This window comes from Strongylocentrotus purpuratus, unplaced genomic scaffold (assembly GCF_000002235.5).
Source record: "Strongylocentrotus purpuratus isolate Spur 01 unplaced genomic scaffold, Spur_5.0 spur5_scaffold_6, whole genome shotgun sequence".
Taxonomy (NCBI): domain Eukaryota; kingdom Metazoa; phylum Echinodermata; class Echinoidea; order Camarodonta; family Strongylocentrotidae; genus Strongylocentrotus; species Strongylocentrotus purpuratus.
Window position 1 is genome coordinate 62,112,639 of NW_022145612.1, and position 14,824 is coordinate 62,127,462.

The following is a 14,824-nucleotide window of genomic DNA, read 5'->3' on the forward strand; positions in this document are numbered from 1 at the left end:
GACAGTGAGCTAGCCAGAAAGCCATGAAGAGGGTCTCCCCGCCCCGCAGCACAGCACTGACAGAGAGGAGACAATTAGGTATTGAGAGAGTGATCGATGGATGTGTTAGTACGTAAACTGGTGGAAACTTAGATGCAAATATCCTCGGAAATATGCGTTACAATGGAAAATTCGAGGAAAATTGTTCAATATTTAGTAATATCATAGTACTGAGATGCCAGGAACTAAAAATGGCTTGACTTTGAACTTGTAAAAGACATCAAATTAAAACAACAAATTAGGGGGCGAGCTGACCAAAAAACTGGGGGCGAGCTGACCAAGAATCCCAAAATCGGCAAACAAAATCGGGAGGCGACATGACCAATTGAGGGCGACTTTGTAAGGGGGCGGGCTGACATTAGGCGAGCTGACATGGAACCGTCATTTATGAGTATGCCGTTCCGACGTACGTACGTACATCATAGGTTTTATGGTTACTAGGTCTACTAACTGAACCTGAAGACTAGCTGAAATCAGGAGTAAAATGGCAACGGACGAATTACCTACGGAGTACGATGATATTGTCATCGGAACTGGTAAGAAATTCGGCCTTCTCTCGAAATAAAACTCTGGTCATCGAGTGACAGTCATGAGTGTGCAGTGACATTACAGTACAGACTACGGTACAGTGTCAGACAGTAGCCTACACACAAGTATTACTGACCATACATGAATGACTGTGTAGCGAGCTTGTATTTTGTAAAGTTGTTAACTTGTATTGTAACTTGTAAGTTACCAGTAGTAGCAGTAGATCTAGGGCCTTAGGGGCGCTAATCCGAGAATGAGGATCGTCCGCATTAACGGAGTAATCCTCGTCGTATACGCGGCATTTTCGCGGACGTTATTTTTCTTCAGTGATCTGCAGGTTTCTGGTTCTTGAACCGCGCGCTGGCAATTCGAAAAACAGATTAATAACATCACTCTAGATCTAGTCTCTACGCCTAGTTTACCACCACCTTTCATGGGTTGTCTGTCTTCCCAAGGATTTATCGTTCAAAACTTGAAAGTCTCTTTTTAAATTCAGTGTAGGCCTAGAGTAAGACCGCCAAACTTCGGACGTTGCCAAGCTTCGGACAAAAAGTACTTCAACGGCTCGAAACGCAAAATATGAGCCTAGCTCAGGCGGGTAACTTGCATGCATTTGATACTACTAATAGGGTGTCTGATCGCGCACCCGATGTTGTGTGCTAAAATTCTTCCCATAGAGATTACACGCATCCCTATGCAGTCTACGTGCATTGCGCGACCATGCAAAAAAAGTCAATTTTTTTTTTTCAATTCGAGATTCAAACCTTTATCTGTTGTGATCCTGAAGGTGATAATCAATAAATGAGGTGTCATATGAAAGAGCAGGTAAATTCCAATATTTCTAAAGGGGCGTAGCCCCCGAAATTCTAAAAATATCTTGGTCAAAACAGCAATTGAAACATTGTGTCCTGGCTAACTCTGAGGTTTGTCACTTTTGAGATATGACGCCCCGCTCGATAAGTAGTCCCAGTCCTAAGGAACAATTCTATGTGCTTATATTTTCGCTAGCCCCCAGGGATCACAACTGATAACAGTTTAAAAATACCCTTCTCACTATTTGGTGGATCAGCTAATTAGGGGGCGTGCGCTCCGCTCAGTCCAAACCATGGTTACATCGCGTAACATCTCCGCGCACGAACGAAACCCCAAATTCAAGTATGGGTGGCCATTCGCGGCATAGAACCCGGAAGTGAATGCACGTTATAGTCAATGGCAATATCGCGGAGATGTCTCCGCGATATTGCCATTGACTATAACGTGCATTCACTTCCGGGTTTATTGTGCGACGAACGCCAACCATACTAGTCAATGGCACATGTCGCGGAGACAGCGTAGCTCAAGCTGCAAGTCGCGGATTGGCTTAGCAGCATGCGTACGATATGCATACGCTTGCATATCGCGCGATACAGCTGTTTGGCTAAATTTAGCAAAACAACATCACTCTGCGTAGACGTCTTTTTCGTCGATTTTGACCAAAATGATATGAATATACCAGCGTTTTGGAGGGGCTGTAACTTTTGATAGAAACATCGGTGAGACTTGAAATTTGAAATGTATTATTCTGATAACATCTTTTATTCAAATATCAAACAAAAATGGTGAAAAACGATCCCAAATTGAAAATTGAAAAATCGTTCAGACACCCTACTACTAACCTATATTGTTAGTACAAAAAGTTAGGGCAGGTTGCCGTCTGCAAAACTCACAAAAAACATCGAATTCAGAGACAGATTTCAGGCTACCTAGATTTTTACAGTCCCTAACAGGGGAGTTTAGGTGTGGAGCCTCCAATATATCGATTACAAACAAATCCTTGGCATATTTCAGGTGGTTTCTGCCAAAATTATGGGAGCTTATGAGATACTTTTTCACTCTATCGCGAAAATTTTCTAATGGCGGCCGTTACCACGGACTTATAGGGTTCTAGACAGATACCCCTACTGGAAGATGGCGCTCTTCCAAGCTTCGGACAGGCAACATTGAGTGTCATTGTGACTACGAAAAAATTGCGCTTTCGTAAGATTTTAGCACCAAAATATAGTGTGAGTGTTGTGAAAAACACCTTTCTGATAGTTCTATCTAACTTAAATCTACCCCAAACGAGAAAATAATACTTTTTTCATGAAATTGTAAAAATTCTATGCTGACTATAATGAGTACGAGCTAGACTTTTACTCACCACTGTCTTTTGTTGTGTAGAAACTTGAGAGTGATCCTATATATGTAGTATGAAGATGACAATGGCGATCGCGATGTGTGTTGATCAATATACAATGTCGAGTGTAACACGTTGAAGAAGAATTGTAGAAATTGACACTCCTAAATGTTGGGGAACAGAGGGAGTGTTCGTAGTAAATGTCCCCGACGAATATATAAAAAATACTAGACTGAAGACTGAAGAAGTGGAGTCTAGTTGTGGCAAGAGTTGGTAATATAAACGCTATCTAATAACCGGAGGCCTCGGCTAAAGTACGAGAAGCGGATCGCGTTCTTCTAAAGTTGTGGCAAAAATGAAGTAACGTAAATATAAACACCTCGGACTAGCACAAGCGTAAATCAAAATATGCTAGCCCAGGAAGAAGGTACACGAAAATAACGACTGGCGCGTTGTAAATAAACCGCGTATTCCAAGTGAAATAAGTGTCAGAATTGAAGTCACGAGATGTCGAGTCGCGAAGAGAAAACGAGCAGTTCGCTATTAACAGTTGTCGTGAAGAAATCACATGCGTGTACTAGTGAAAATCCAACGGAAAACGCTACACTATGTCGCCGTAGCTGCTGGATGAAAAATTGCGAAGATCGCTATAAAAGTGAATCAATCCAATACGTGATGATCTTACGAGATCATGCAGGCTAACTAACGAAAACCCCAGCTCCGTGGCGAAAACGTGACCAGCGGAAGCTGTGATTGGTCACATTACGAAAACAAACCATGGTGACGAGATATGTGAAGGTAGGTGCCAAAATGTGTCAAGAATGTGAAACATACGACGTCGCAGGAAAACTGCATAAATTATCAGCGTAAATTTCTCAAAAGTTGTCGGCACAACAAGGCAATATCAAAACATTACATAAAGTTCGTTGACACTATAATGGAGCATAAATTCACTACATATAATCCCACTCTAGATTGTTGCTTGAGAAGATATGAAAAAGGAAGCAATCGATGAAGATATACAAGTAGTGTTCAACTCACTGCAAAATACTGTACAAAACGTGCAGGCCAATGAACGTGTCTCCCTGACCTGGTCGTCTTCACTGGAGGAGGAGTAGGCGTTGGAGAAACAGGAGGGCGTACATCCTTCAAACGTGATGTAGGAGCCTTGACAAGAGGAGGAGCCTTGACGGGAGGAAGAATCTTGTCAGAAGGAGGAAACTTGTCAGAAGGAGGAACCTTAGAAAACTCTGAATCGATGTATGCCGGCTTCAGTCTGTCGACACTGACACTACCATGTTTTCCACGCACATCGAGAGTGAAAAACTTGTCAGAACGGCTAAGAATCTGAAAAGGACCATCATACGGAGGTTGTAGCGGCTTCCTCACAGCATCATGTCGCACGAAAACATGTGTACAAGTAGATAAATCAGGATGAACCTGTGACTGACGTTGAGAAACACGAGGAGGCTGAGCTCTCAAGTCCTGCATCTGTTGCTTGAGTCTATCCACGTAATCGCTGAGATCAGCACAACTGCTAGTCTGACTGGGAGCAACAAATTGCCCCGGCAACCGAATGGTGGTCCCGTAGACAAGCTCGGATACACAACAACCCAAGTCAAATTTCACAGTCGTACGTATACCCAACATGACGAGAGGAAGGGTCTCAGACCAGCGAGCGTTAGAATGAGCTTTGAGTGAAGCTTTCAGTTGGCGGTGGAAACGTTCCACAAGTCCATTAGAAGCAGGATGATAAGCTGTAGTCCTAGTACGCTTGCTCCCTAACAGGTCGGTGAGAGACCGAAACAACTTGGACTCAAACTGGCTACCTCTATCTGTGGTAATAGTGGAGGGAACCCCGTAAAGAGCAACCCAGTTGGCGACAAAAGCCCGTGCGACGGACTCTGCTGTTATGTCCTTGAGTGGTATAGCTGCAGGCCAACGAGTAAACCTGTCGATGCATGTAAGTAGATATATATGCATAGCCCTCTGAAGGAGGAAGAGGTCCTACCAAATCTATATGAACATGGTCAAATCTGGCATCCGGAGTCGAGAATGTGCCCAATGGTGCCCTCGTATGACGGTGTATCTTACACCGCTGGCACTTAAGGCAAGTTCTGGCCCACTTCCTCACATCAGTGTTTATGCTGGGCCACACGAAACGGTCGGTGACCAAACGCTGAGATGCTCTGATACCAGGGTGTGACAAATCATGAAGAGCACTAAACACTGTGCGCCTGAACGATGGAGAGACGTAAGGACGAGGATTGCCCTTAGTAGTATCACACAAAATAGTACCAGGTGAAGAAGGAAGTGGTATGGCGTCCAGATGAAGAGACGAATGTCGTAAACTATCAAGCTCCAAATCAGACTGCTGAGCTTCAGCGATAGCCTCAAAATCGATGACGGAGGATGCATCTATATGTAGAGCATGGATGTCAGCTCGAGAAAGGGCGTCAGCTGCTGTGTTGTCTTTCCCACTAATATGACGCAAGTCAGTAGTGTACTGGGAAATGAAATCCAAGTGTCTGATCTCTCGTGGCGAATACCGATCAGGCTTGGCGTTGAAGGCATGAACTAGCGGTTTGTGATCAGTATACACACAGAAATGCCGACCGACGAGAAGGTGGGAGAAATGCTTGATGGCTAAGTAGATGGCCAGAAGTTCTCTGCCAAAAGTTCCATATCGAGTCTCTGCAGATTTAAGACGTTTGGAGAAAAAGGAAAGTGGCTGCCACTCCCCATGAACCAGCTGCTGCAAAACTGCCCCCACCCCATAGTCCGAGGCATCGGTAAGTAGACAAACAGGAACGTCTGACCTGTGATGAACCAGAAGAGTAGCACGCGATAAAGCTGACTTCGTCTCGTTGAAAGCTAAAAGTGCCTCAGCGTCGAGCTCGATTGGTCGATTCTTCTTCTTCTGATTCTTGAGTAGGTCGGTGAGTGGACGAGCAATATCTGCGCAATGGGGTACAAAACGACGGTAAAAGTTCACCAACCCCAAGAATTCCCGCAGCTTACGTAGAGAAGTGGGTGGTGGAAACTCCTGGATAGCAACTACCCGGTCTGGAAGAGGTGATATGCCTTTCTCGTCGATATGATGACCCAGAAAAGTGAGGCTAGAAACTGCGAACACACACTGGGATGGGTTGATTACGATACCCAGAGCTGCCAACTAGTACGGATTTCCCGTAATTGGTACGGAAATTAACGACCATTACGGAATGTTGTCTCAAATTACGGATTTAAAAAAAAAAAAAAAAAAAAGATTTTTTTTTTTTTTTTTTTTTTTTTTTTTTTTTTTTTTTTTAATGAATTAAATATGATTTATCGTAGCGAGTGCTGTGAATAGGAGCCATTTTTCATGATAAACTGTGTTGTGATGACCTGAAATTCAATACTTAACATCTTTGTGTGAGTAAAATCACCAAAAATTTCAGATAATCATGCGTCCGCGCAGTGTTGGCGTGTCGTTTTTTTAGATTCATAGCGCCGCATAAGAAATTACTGATTTATACCCCAAATTACTGATTTTGAGCCTTGTGATTACTGATTTTCTGTTCTGGAGGTTGGCAGCTCTGGATACCGTGTTGAGACAAACGGTCAAAAAGCTGCTTAAGATGCCGCTCGTGCTCATCCATATCCGTACTGCTAACCAGAAGATCGTCAATATATGCATAGACAAACGGCAAACCCCTCAAAACTTCATCTATGAATCGTTGAAAAGTCTGTGCAGCGTTTCTGAGTCCAAATGGCATGCGGATGAATTCAAAAAGGCCAACGGAAAACGCTACACTATGTCGCCGTAGCTGCTGGATGAAAAATTGCGAAGATCGCTATAAAAGTGAATCAATCCAATACGTGATGATCTTACGAGATCATGCAGGCTAACTAACGAAAACCCCAGCTCCGTGGCGAAAACGTGACCAGCGGAAGCTGTGATTGGTCACATTACGAAAACAAACCATGGTGACGAGATATGTGAAGGCAGGTGCCAAAATGTGTCAAGAATGTGAAACATACGACGTCGCAGGAAAACTGCATAAATTATCAGCGTAAATTTCTCAAAAGTTGTCGGCACAACAAGGCAATATCAAAACATTACATAAAGTTCGTTGACACTATAATGGAGCATAAATTCACTACAAAATCAACGCAGTCAAACTTACCCCCGCCGTACGATTTTTGATCCGGTTTCCAAACCTCCGATGAATGCGCACTTCAGCGCGCGCTTTACGTGTGATGTACGTGTGCTATGCGCTACACGTGCGCTTCACCTGAACGTCCGAAGCTTGGCAAGTGCGTCCAAAGCTTGGCATGAAAAAAGGTTCGACGGGTAAGTAAATAATTCTAGTTTTCCATTTGTTTTACTAATTTTCTTTTACATGACATACATAAACAGTATTTGCACAAATTAATAGTATATTTGATCTTTCAATAATTAAAAAAGAATTTAATGTTTTGCCCTGTTTTGTCTTAAGTGTCCGAAGTTTGGCGGTCTTACTCTAAAATGATTCAAGAAAAATCATTGCGCAAACCTGTTTTTCGCATCGCCAACGCGCAGATCGAAAATCAGAATCGTTGGCGGATATGTGGACGATTCTTATTTTTACGGACGCGTCTGTTCACGTTTACAAAGACGATCCTCATTTGTGCGGACGATCCTTTTTCTTGGACCTGCGCCCCTACTAATTAGTCAGGAACGCCAAGTTCAAAGATCAGCTATGCGTGACATTTTCATGACTTGGCGACTTGCGTGCCGGCGAGGGTATAACGTACTTATAGCGTTTTTTCAAAATCGCGCGTGCGCGTCTTTTGACGTTTTCAGACCCTCGAAATGCATGACGTTTTTTATGCGTGACACTTGTTAGCTCTTGATTAGTATGTATAGACTGAGTATGAGTAGGCCTAGACCTAAAAAATGTTTTTCTCTTTCGTTCGTTAGCCTCTTATTTGGAAAGGGTCAGCTCCTTTCTTTAGAGACAGAAGCCGACCATAGGGTCTCCTGTGCAAACATCTGGCCACAAAACTTTGCCCAAGATTCTCAATTTTAGCGGATTCACATATATCGGTTCCAGTTACCAGTTTGAATGTAAGATGCGTTTTAGGGTCTTTTTTCCGGATTTTCTTCGTCGAAATTGAGCTCCGTGAGGAAATTCTTGCAACCGTATTTTTAAACTGTACTGTGCATGAATGAAGATGACAGTAACAGTTTAAAAGACAGCTGCAAGACAAAAATTGATAAACACTCGAGTCACGGAGCGCTGGAAAACACTCGGGTCACGACTAGCTGGGCCACTTTTTTTCTTATGGTGTCTTCAGATCGGCCCTACACGCTGGGAAATTCTCATCTTAAATGAACTGTTTTAACCATTTTTCAATGGGGGTGCGCGGGAAATTTACTTAAAAAAGATGCTGAGAGTTGCGATTGTTTTTTTAATGATAGAAAAATAAGAAGACAAGAGTTAAGGCTGACATTAGGAAAGACAAAATGCTAGGTGGATAAAGTGGATTTTAGAGAAAGTGTAATACTACAATAGTTCAAGGGAATATGATAGGCCTATTAATAGGATGGTGACAAGGAAGAATGGAAAGATTGAGAAGATGAATTGTGGGAAATTAAGACCTACCAAGAGAGGAATACAGACACAAAATTTATAAAAAAGGAATTGAAAGAATTCATTGGCCAGAATTAACAGTGATAAAGATAGAAATAAAAGAGTGGAGAAAATCAAAAATTACATAATAAAAATTATAAAAGGGAAAAGGCCAAAAGGGATCGAATAAATTGTAGAAAGAATATTTTTTAAAGACTGACATATATGAAAATTAAAATGTGAGAAATGAAACTTAATAGGATGGAAATTACAAGGAATGATGAAATAAAGAAGTAGAAGATACGTATCCTGACACCCACCCCCTGAACATACATGTACCCCTCCCCCGGATAACCACCCTCAGTCAACTACCCCTAGGACAACTACATACCTGCCAACTACTACGATTTTGGCGTAATTATTACGATTTTTTGTTTTAAATTACGCCTTACGATTTTGTGTCACAAAATTACAATTTTTTAAATTTAATTTTTTAAAATATTTTTAAAATATTTTTTTATATCGTTTATTTTATTTTTTTGTGCCCGTTCACCTGGCACTGTCCAGGCCGATGCTAAACGTGCCCAGGAGAGCACGGGCATGGTACCATGGGTAAAAATGTTTCACAGCTCAATCACTGTCAACTCACCATTCAGAAAGTGAGATCAAATGTCCGGATTTCTGTTTGGACTCGGAGGAAAATTAGTCTGTCATCTTTGGTTTTAAAACAGCATTGTTTACTATTATTAATATTATTAAATCAGCGCCTTCAACTGCAACTCAAAGTAAATAGCGTGAGTTTTCGGTGACGGACCTGGGATTCTACCGCAGTATGGTGGTGCCAACAACAAAAAAAATTATTTGAGTATTCGCCTGTAAGCCTGGGAGTTTACTTGAATACCTTACTTATGAACAGCCCTTTATTTTTCTCCTCCAGGGTCTATTTCATCAGTGGAATTTTGAGCTCTTAGTCCTTGTTTTGGTTTTTTTTTTGTAGGGAGGGGGTTGCATAAGTGCTGAAAAATGAGTTTAAAGTGAAGGAAAAGGGCATTCCTACATGTTGAAAATACCAAAAGCTCCCTATCATGTGTGGGGGGATAGCCCTCTCCCACACCCACACCCAACCCCGCTTGGTCGCTTCGCTCCTTCGTTCTGTCGCTCCGCTCCGCTCCGGACACTACCCCCTAGGATAGTTGTCCTAGAGGATGGTTGTCGTAGGGGGTAGTTGTCTGGGGGGGGGGGTAGTTGTCCGGGGGGTAGTCATCCTAGGGGGTAGTTGTCCTGGAGGGTAGTCGTCCTAGAGGGTAGTTGTCCTAGGCTAGGGGGTAGTTGCCTTAGGGATAGTTATCTGGGGGTGGATGTCCAGGGGGTAGGTGTCCTAGAACTGAGAAGATGAATTGTTGGAAACAAAGAACATATTATAGAAGAAAAGGAAAAAAGAGGAATACAGAAACAGAGTATATATTGTAGTAGAATGCACCAGAAGAATTAACAATTAACATAAAGATGGGGAAGATGAATTGCAGAAAATAAGAATTCCATTGTAGGCCTAGAAGAAAATAGGAAAGGTGGGGGGGGGGGGGGCGAATTAAGGGAGAGAAAGAATTAAAGATGTAGAAGAACGATTACAAAATATGGCATAAGGAATCATTAGATGAAAGGGGAGACCAACAAAGAATATCGTAATGATGGAATTAAAAAAAAAATGAAGAGGGAATGAAAGAACAAAAACTAATAAAAACAGAAACTATGACAGAGGGCAGAAATATGATTCAGAAGTTATAGCAGAAGGAATTCAAGAAATGGATGGTAGAGAGGTGAAAGGAGGAAAAAATGCAAAGGATGTGACGAGAGGATTATAAAGAAAGATTAAGGACGAAAGCAATATATGAGAGAGCTAGAGGATAGGGGATAATAACTTAATTTAAAAATGTTTGTTATTTGCAAGAACCCCCCTCCAAAAAATCACTGATATAAATAAATTCATCATCATCATCATCATCATCATCATCATCATCATTTGATAACACTCTCCCAGGAAATTTACCCCGAGATGATTGCTTCTGAGAAATGCATGGTTGTTTGAAAATACTTGTAGTGTATTCACGTTTTGCACTTTGCCTCCCCTTCCCAAAAATTATCGATAATTTCAATTCTCTTCTTCAATAAATCCCCCCTTATAAAGCTGATTTGAAGACACCATTACAAGAAATTGGCCCGGCTAGCCGTGACCCGAGTGTTTAGTATAAGCCTGCAAGTATTGGGTGGGCATAGGCAAGAAATTTTACATGCACCAAAATACAAAGCACTGAATTGTCTAAAACTAATTTCTCAACAAACTTTCTAGTCTTAAGTATTTGAGATGATAGAATCATTTTTTGTACCTGAAAATAGCCATAATTTGTTGTTTGTTGACAGGATTGTTTATTTCTCATTATTATTTAACTTGTTGGTGTTTTTCCCATCTAACCAGGTGTGCAAGAAAGCATTGTGGCAGCAGCTTTGGCAAGGAATGGTCATAAAGTACTGCATGTAGACAGGTAAATAGCAGAGTACCATAAAACAAGATGAATAGGGGCACATGATGGACATGTATTCAACATTATTTCTTATTTTGTTTTCTTTTAATGATATTAAAGGTCAACTGAATGAATAGCACTCTATATACATGTACCATAAAATTCAGTCCTGCTCTGCCAAAAATATAATAATGGTAGTAACAAATCTAGATTTATATGGCACTTAATACGGAATACTGTCTCTAAGTGCTGTACAGATATTATTATTATCCTAGTCTTCGGATTCATTCAAGTACACAGTGTGCGCCATCTGCTTTCCCTGGTGCAAGACAAACAGGTACCATACATATGTTACAATCCGCTGAACAAATTGCCAATTTGAGAAAAGCATCTGTAGACTTAGTAGATTTCGTATTTTCAAACACTCGTAACTCTCTCATTGATCCAATTTATTTCAAACTTTTGGCATTCTTTTAATCTTACTTTTCTGATTTCATGCAAAAGGATCTGAACAAAGATTGGACTGCCCTTTAATATATTTTTGAATAATAATGCATCCCTAACATATTTTGACAGGAATGATTTTTACAGTGGAGAATGGGCTTCCTTTCATCTGAAGGGCATGCTGGATTGGATAAAAAGAAATCAGGTATGTATACATTAAAGGGGAAATCTAACATGATATGAAGTTGGTTTTAATAAAATTAGAAAAGTAACAGAAACAAATAAGTGGGGGTACTCAGATTATAGTCGAACGGGGGTGTGCGGCTAAGACCTCCGAACCCATACCCACATCCAAGGGTCCTTTTGCTGAAATAGGTACCCATGTCTAAGGATTTTTTGTGAAAAATGGACCCATGTCTAAGGATTTCAAAAGTCAAATATTACATTTTTTAAGCTGTAATAATACACTCCAGCAAAGCATATGGAGAGTCAACGCTAATGCATATTGACCTTAAGCACTGCACTACGCGTTAATAGGCAGCATTTAAATACATGAATAGTCAATACAATCATAACACAAAGATGCACACAATCATGCCGATGCGGCTGATTGGCAAGTTCGACAGTGGACTCACAATTTGATTTTTTAAATTATTCTTTCTAACATCGGAAAGTTGAAAAAATTTATTTTACTGCTATTTAGATCTTATCGATTGTCACTAAAGTATAGATTTTTAGTGAAATTGGTTGAGTTTTATACAGTGGTGTTTGAAATGTTGAGAATCAATAGCACAGCTTTTAATACACAGCCAGGATAGTAATGCACCTATGTGTGTATTAATACAATGGCCAAAAATTTTGCAGTTTCTCGATAAAATTCTTTATTAGTAAACTGTACCATACAACATGTAGTTTACAAGTAGTTTACACACATAAAGATGAAAACACCATGCAACATAATTATACTGTGCTAGCACCTCTAGCATCTGTTCTAATTGAAGGACTTTTCCTGTTTTAATTAACGTACCCATACACGAGCTCTCAAGCATTGGCTATATAGCTCCCTGCTTGAGCCCTGCTGCTGCCCGGCTGCTGGACAGAGGGTACGCAGGGTATAGCTGATGATCATATCAATTTCAGCGTGCAAAGCGCTACAAGTTTCCGGGGGTATGACCCCTATACGGGCGAATACCATACCTAGCGGGCATTATGCCATATGAGTACCCGGTATAGAGCCAATGGGGTCGTGATATATGTGGTACCCCGGGATCTAGTTGAGTTTACGAGCTACTGACTTAGAGGTCAGTGCGTACACCTCGTACACTGGAAATGCAATCAACCGAAGGATTCATTTATTTAGAGATGGGAGAGATTTAGGCATTTGCAATGTAGGAGAAAATCCCAAAATCCCGGAGAAAATGAGGGAGAAAAGAGGGGAAAGGAATAAATGAAAAAAGGGACCCATGTCTAAGGATTTTTTTAATGAAAAGGGGACCCATGTCTAAGGATCTTTCCTGAAAAAGTCACCCTTCCGAGCGGCACATCCCCGTATACCCAATATACGTGAGTACCCCCCCGGGTGTCTACTAGCACTTCAGTTATTAGAAGTTTAAAGAAAAGAAATTATACATAATTTTAAATATTTTCTTTTAACACTTATACTCATTGCTCATTGATATTCAAGATAAATTCAGCAAATCCGTTTTTGTAGCATAGTTGCAAAATATCATAATGAAATGCATTCAAGAACTTCAAACTCCCAAATGATACATATGTAGACAAACAAATCTTACATTATTAACCAACTTTTTATTCAATGTCCTATGATAACAGTTTTGCCATTTGGATGCACATTTGCAAATACCCATTATGTATGTAATTATCCCACTTTTCACTTTGCTGAGGGCTGTTGAGGTAATGATGATGATGAAGGTGAGTCACCATCACTATGAATATGACTGACAAAGAAAGCGGACAAAATATACAGTTCCTCAGGTAGACAAAGGAACATCCCTTCACTGCTATTATGTAAAAATGTGTAGAACAGGTGTCACATGCATATTCACCTTTTTACATAATAGCAATGAAGGGATGTTCCTTTGTCTACCTGAGGAACTGTATATTTTGTCCGCTTTCTTTGTCAGTCATATTCATAGTGCATGTTGTGTCATTGGTGTAGAATTTGCTTCATAGTAATGCTCTGTTATTTCTTCAGTCTACAGATGTTGATAAAGATGAGGTGAATGAACAAGAAGCAGATGTGGAAGATGGACTTGTTATTGTACCTTTACCTACACCTCATAGGACTGCTACCAACATAGAAGTAGAAATTCATGTAAAGTAAGCACTTTTGTTTTGATTTATTTGTATTCCTCCGTTATGTAAATCAGTTCTGCGGATATTAGATTTACCTAACATATGATCCATACATACACCCAGTTGCATTTAAGTGTTTGCATACTGGCACTTCATATAAATGGAAGAAAATATAAATGAGAAGTGAGAAAGGTAGTACAATATGTATTTAAGAATAAAAAAGCCTTTCCTAATATATTCAGCTTGTCTCAAACTTATTATTGATACATATTGGTAAAGTTATCGGTACAGTTAGGGTTGATTACTCACTTCCAGTGTAACAAAGTTCAAGTAAAGGTATAAGGCCGATTTTCTTTGAATCAACAGGAAAGAGGTTGACGAGGTAGGCGGACCTGATCCAGCCATAAATCTTGATTCCAAGACTGTGGAAAGTGAAGCCCCTCATTTGCCAGGTTCATCCATCATCTCAGGGGCTGCCCCTCATGATGGGGAGGAAGAGACAAAGACCTCATCTCATGATGGTGAGGAAGAGACAAAGACCTCATCTCAAGATGGTGAGGAAGAGACAAAGACCTCATCTCATGATGGCGAGGAAGAGACAAAGACCTCATCTCAAGATGGTGAGGAAGAGACAAACACCTCATCTCAAGATGTCATCAATACAGATAACTCTAATGATGATTCATTAGAAATGGTACAGAACCAGTCTCCAACAACCCTACCAAAAGATGAATCCGCTAATGAAGTAAGAACTGCAGATCAACCAAGTACACATCATGGAAATGTATCTACAAAAGAAAAACAAAGAGATTGGACATGGGAAGAAATCATGAAGAATTGGAGGAAATTTAACATTGATCTTGCTCCTAAGGTTAGTATATGTACATAGGTAGAAAGAAAGAAAAAGAAGTAAGTGTGAGAAAGAAAGAAGGCAATCAAGATATTTTCCTTTGTAAAACATACCTCAGAAAAAAATAGACTTAGATTTTCAATTTAACATTGTACAAATATTTATTCTACATTATTCATTTCTGAGTTGAGTCAATTTTGGTATCAAATTTGAATGATGGAGACACTTCAAAGTGCTAAAAGATGTTAAAAAGATTACAATCTAGCTTAGCAAAAGCTAGTGGCATCAAAACCTCCCCCTCTCAAAAAATAGTACACCCCTGGCACTAGCCACACTGAAAGCGATGTTTTATTTTGATAATCTAGCTAAAACCATT

The 14,824-nt window shown here is 40.5% G+C and overlaps 1 protein-coding gene across 3 annotated transcripts in view; it reads left to right on the forward strand.

The window, feature by feature from the left end:
• The first annotated feature begins 425 nt into the window (after nt 1–425).
• The window catches only part of LOC100891770 (rab proteins geranylgeranyltransferase component A 2), a 33,847-nt gene continuing 19,448 nt past the window's right edge, over nt 426–14,824 (forward strand). For 2 of the 3 annotated variants that reach the window (XM_031000516.1, XM_031000518.1), the window contains exons 1-5: nt 426–575; nt 10,793–10,859; nt 11,415–11,487; nt 13,498–13,622; nt 13,965–14,469. In XM_031000516.1, coding sequence (XP_030856376.1) covers nt 524–575; nt 10,793–10,859; nt 11,415–11,487; nt 13,498–13,622; nt 13,965–14,469 — 822 coding nt within the window. In that variant the 5' untranslated portion in view covers nt 426–523. The remainder of the gene's footprint in view (nt 576–10,792; nt 10,860–11,414; nt 11,488–13,497; nt 13,623–13,964; nt 14,470–14,824) is intronic. The other variant, XM_031000517.1, reaches the window with a different exon arrangement.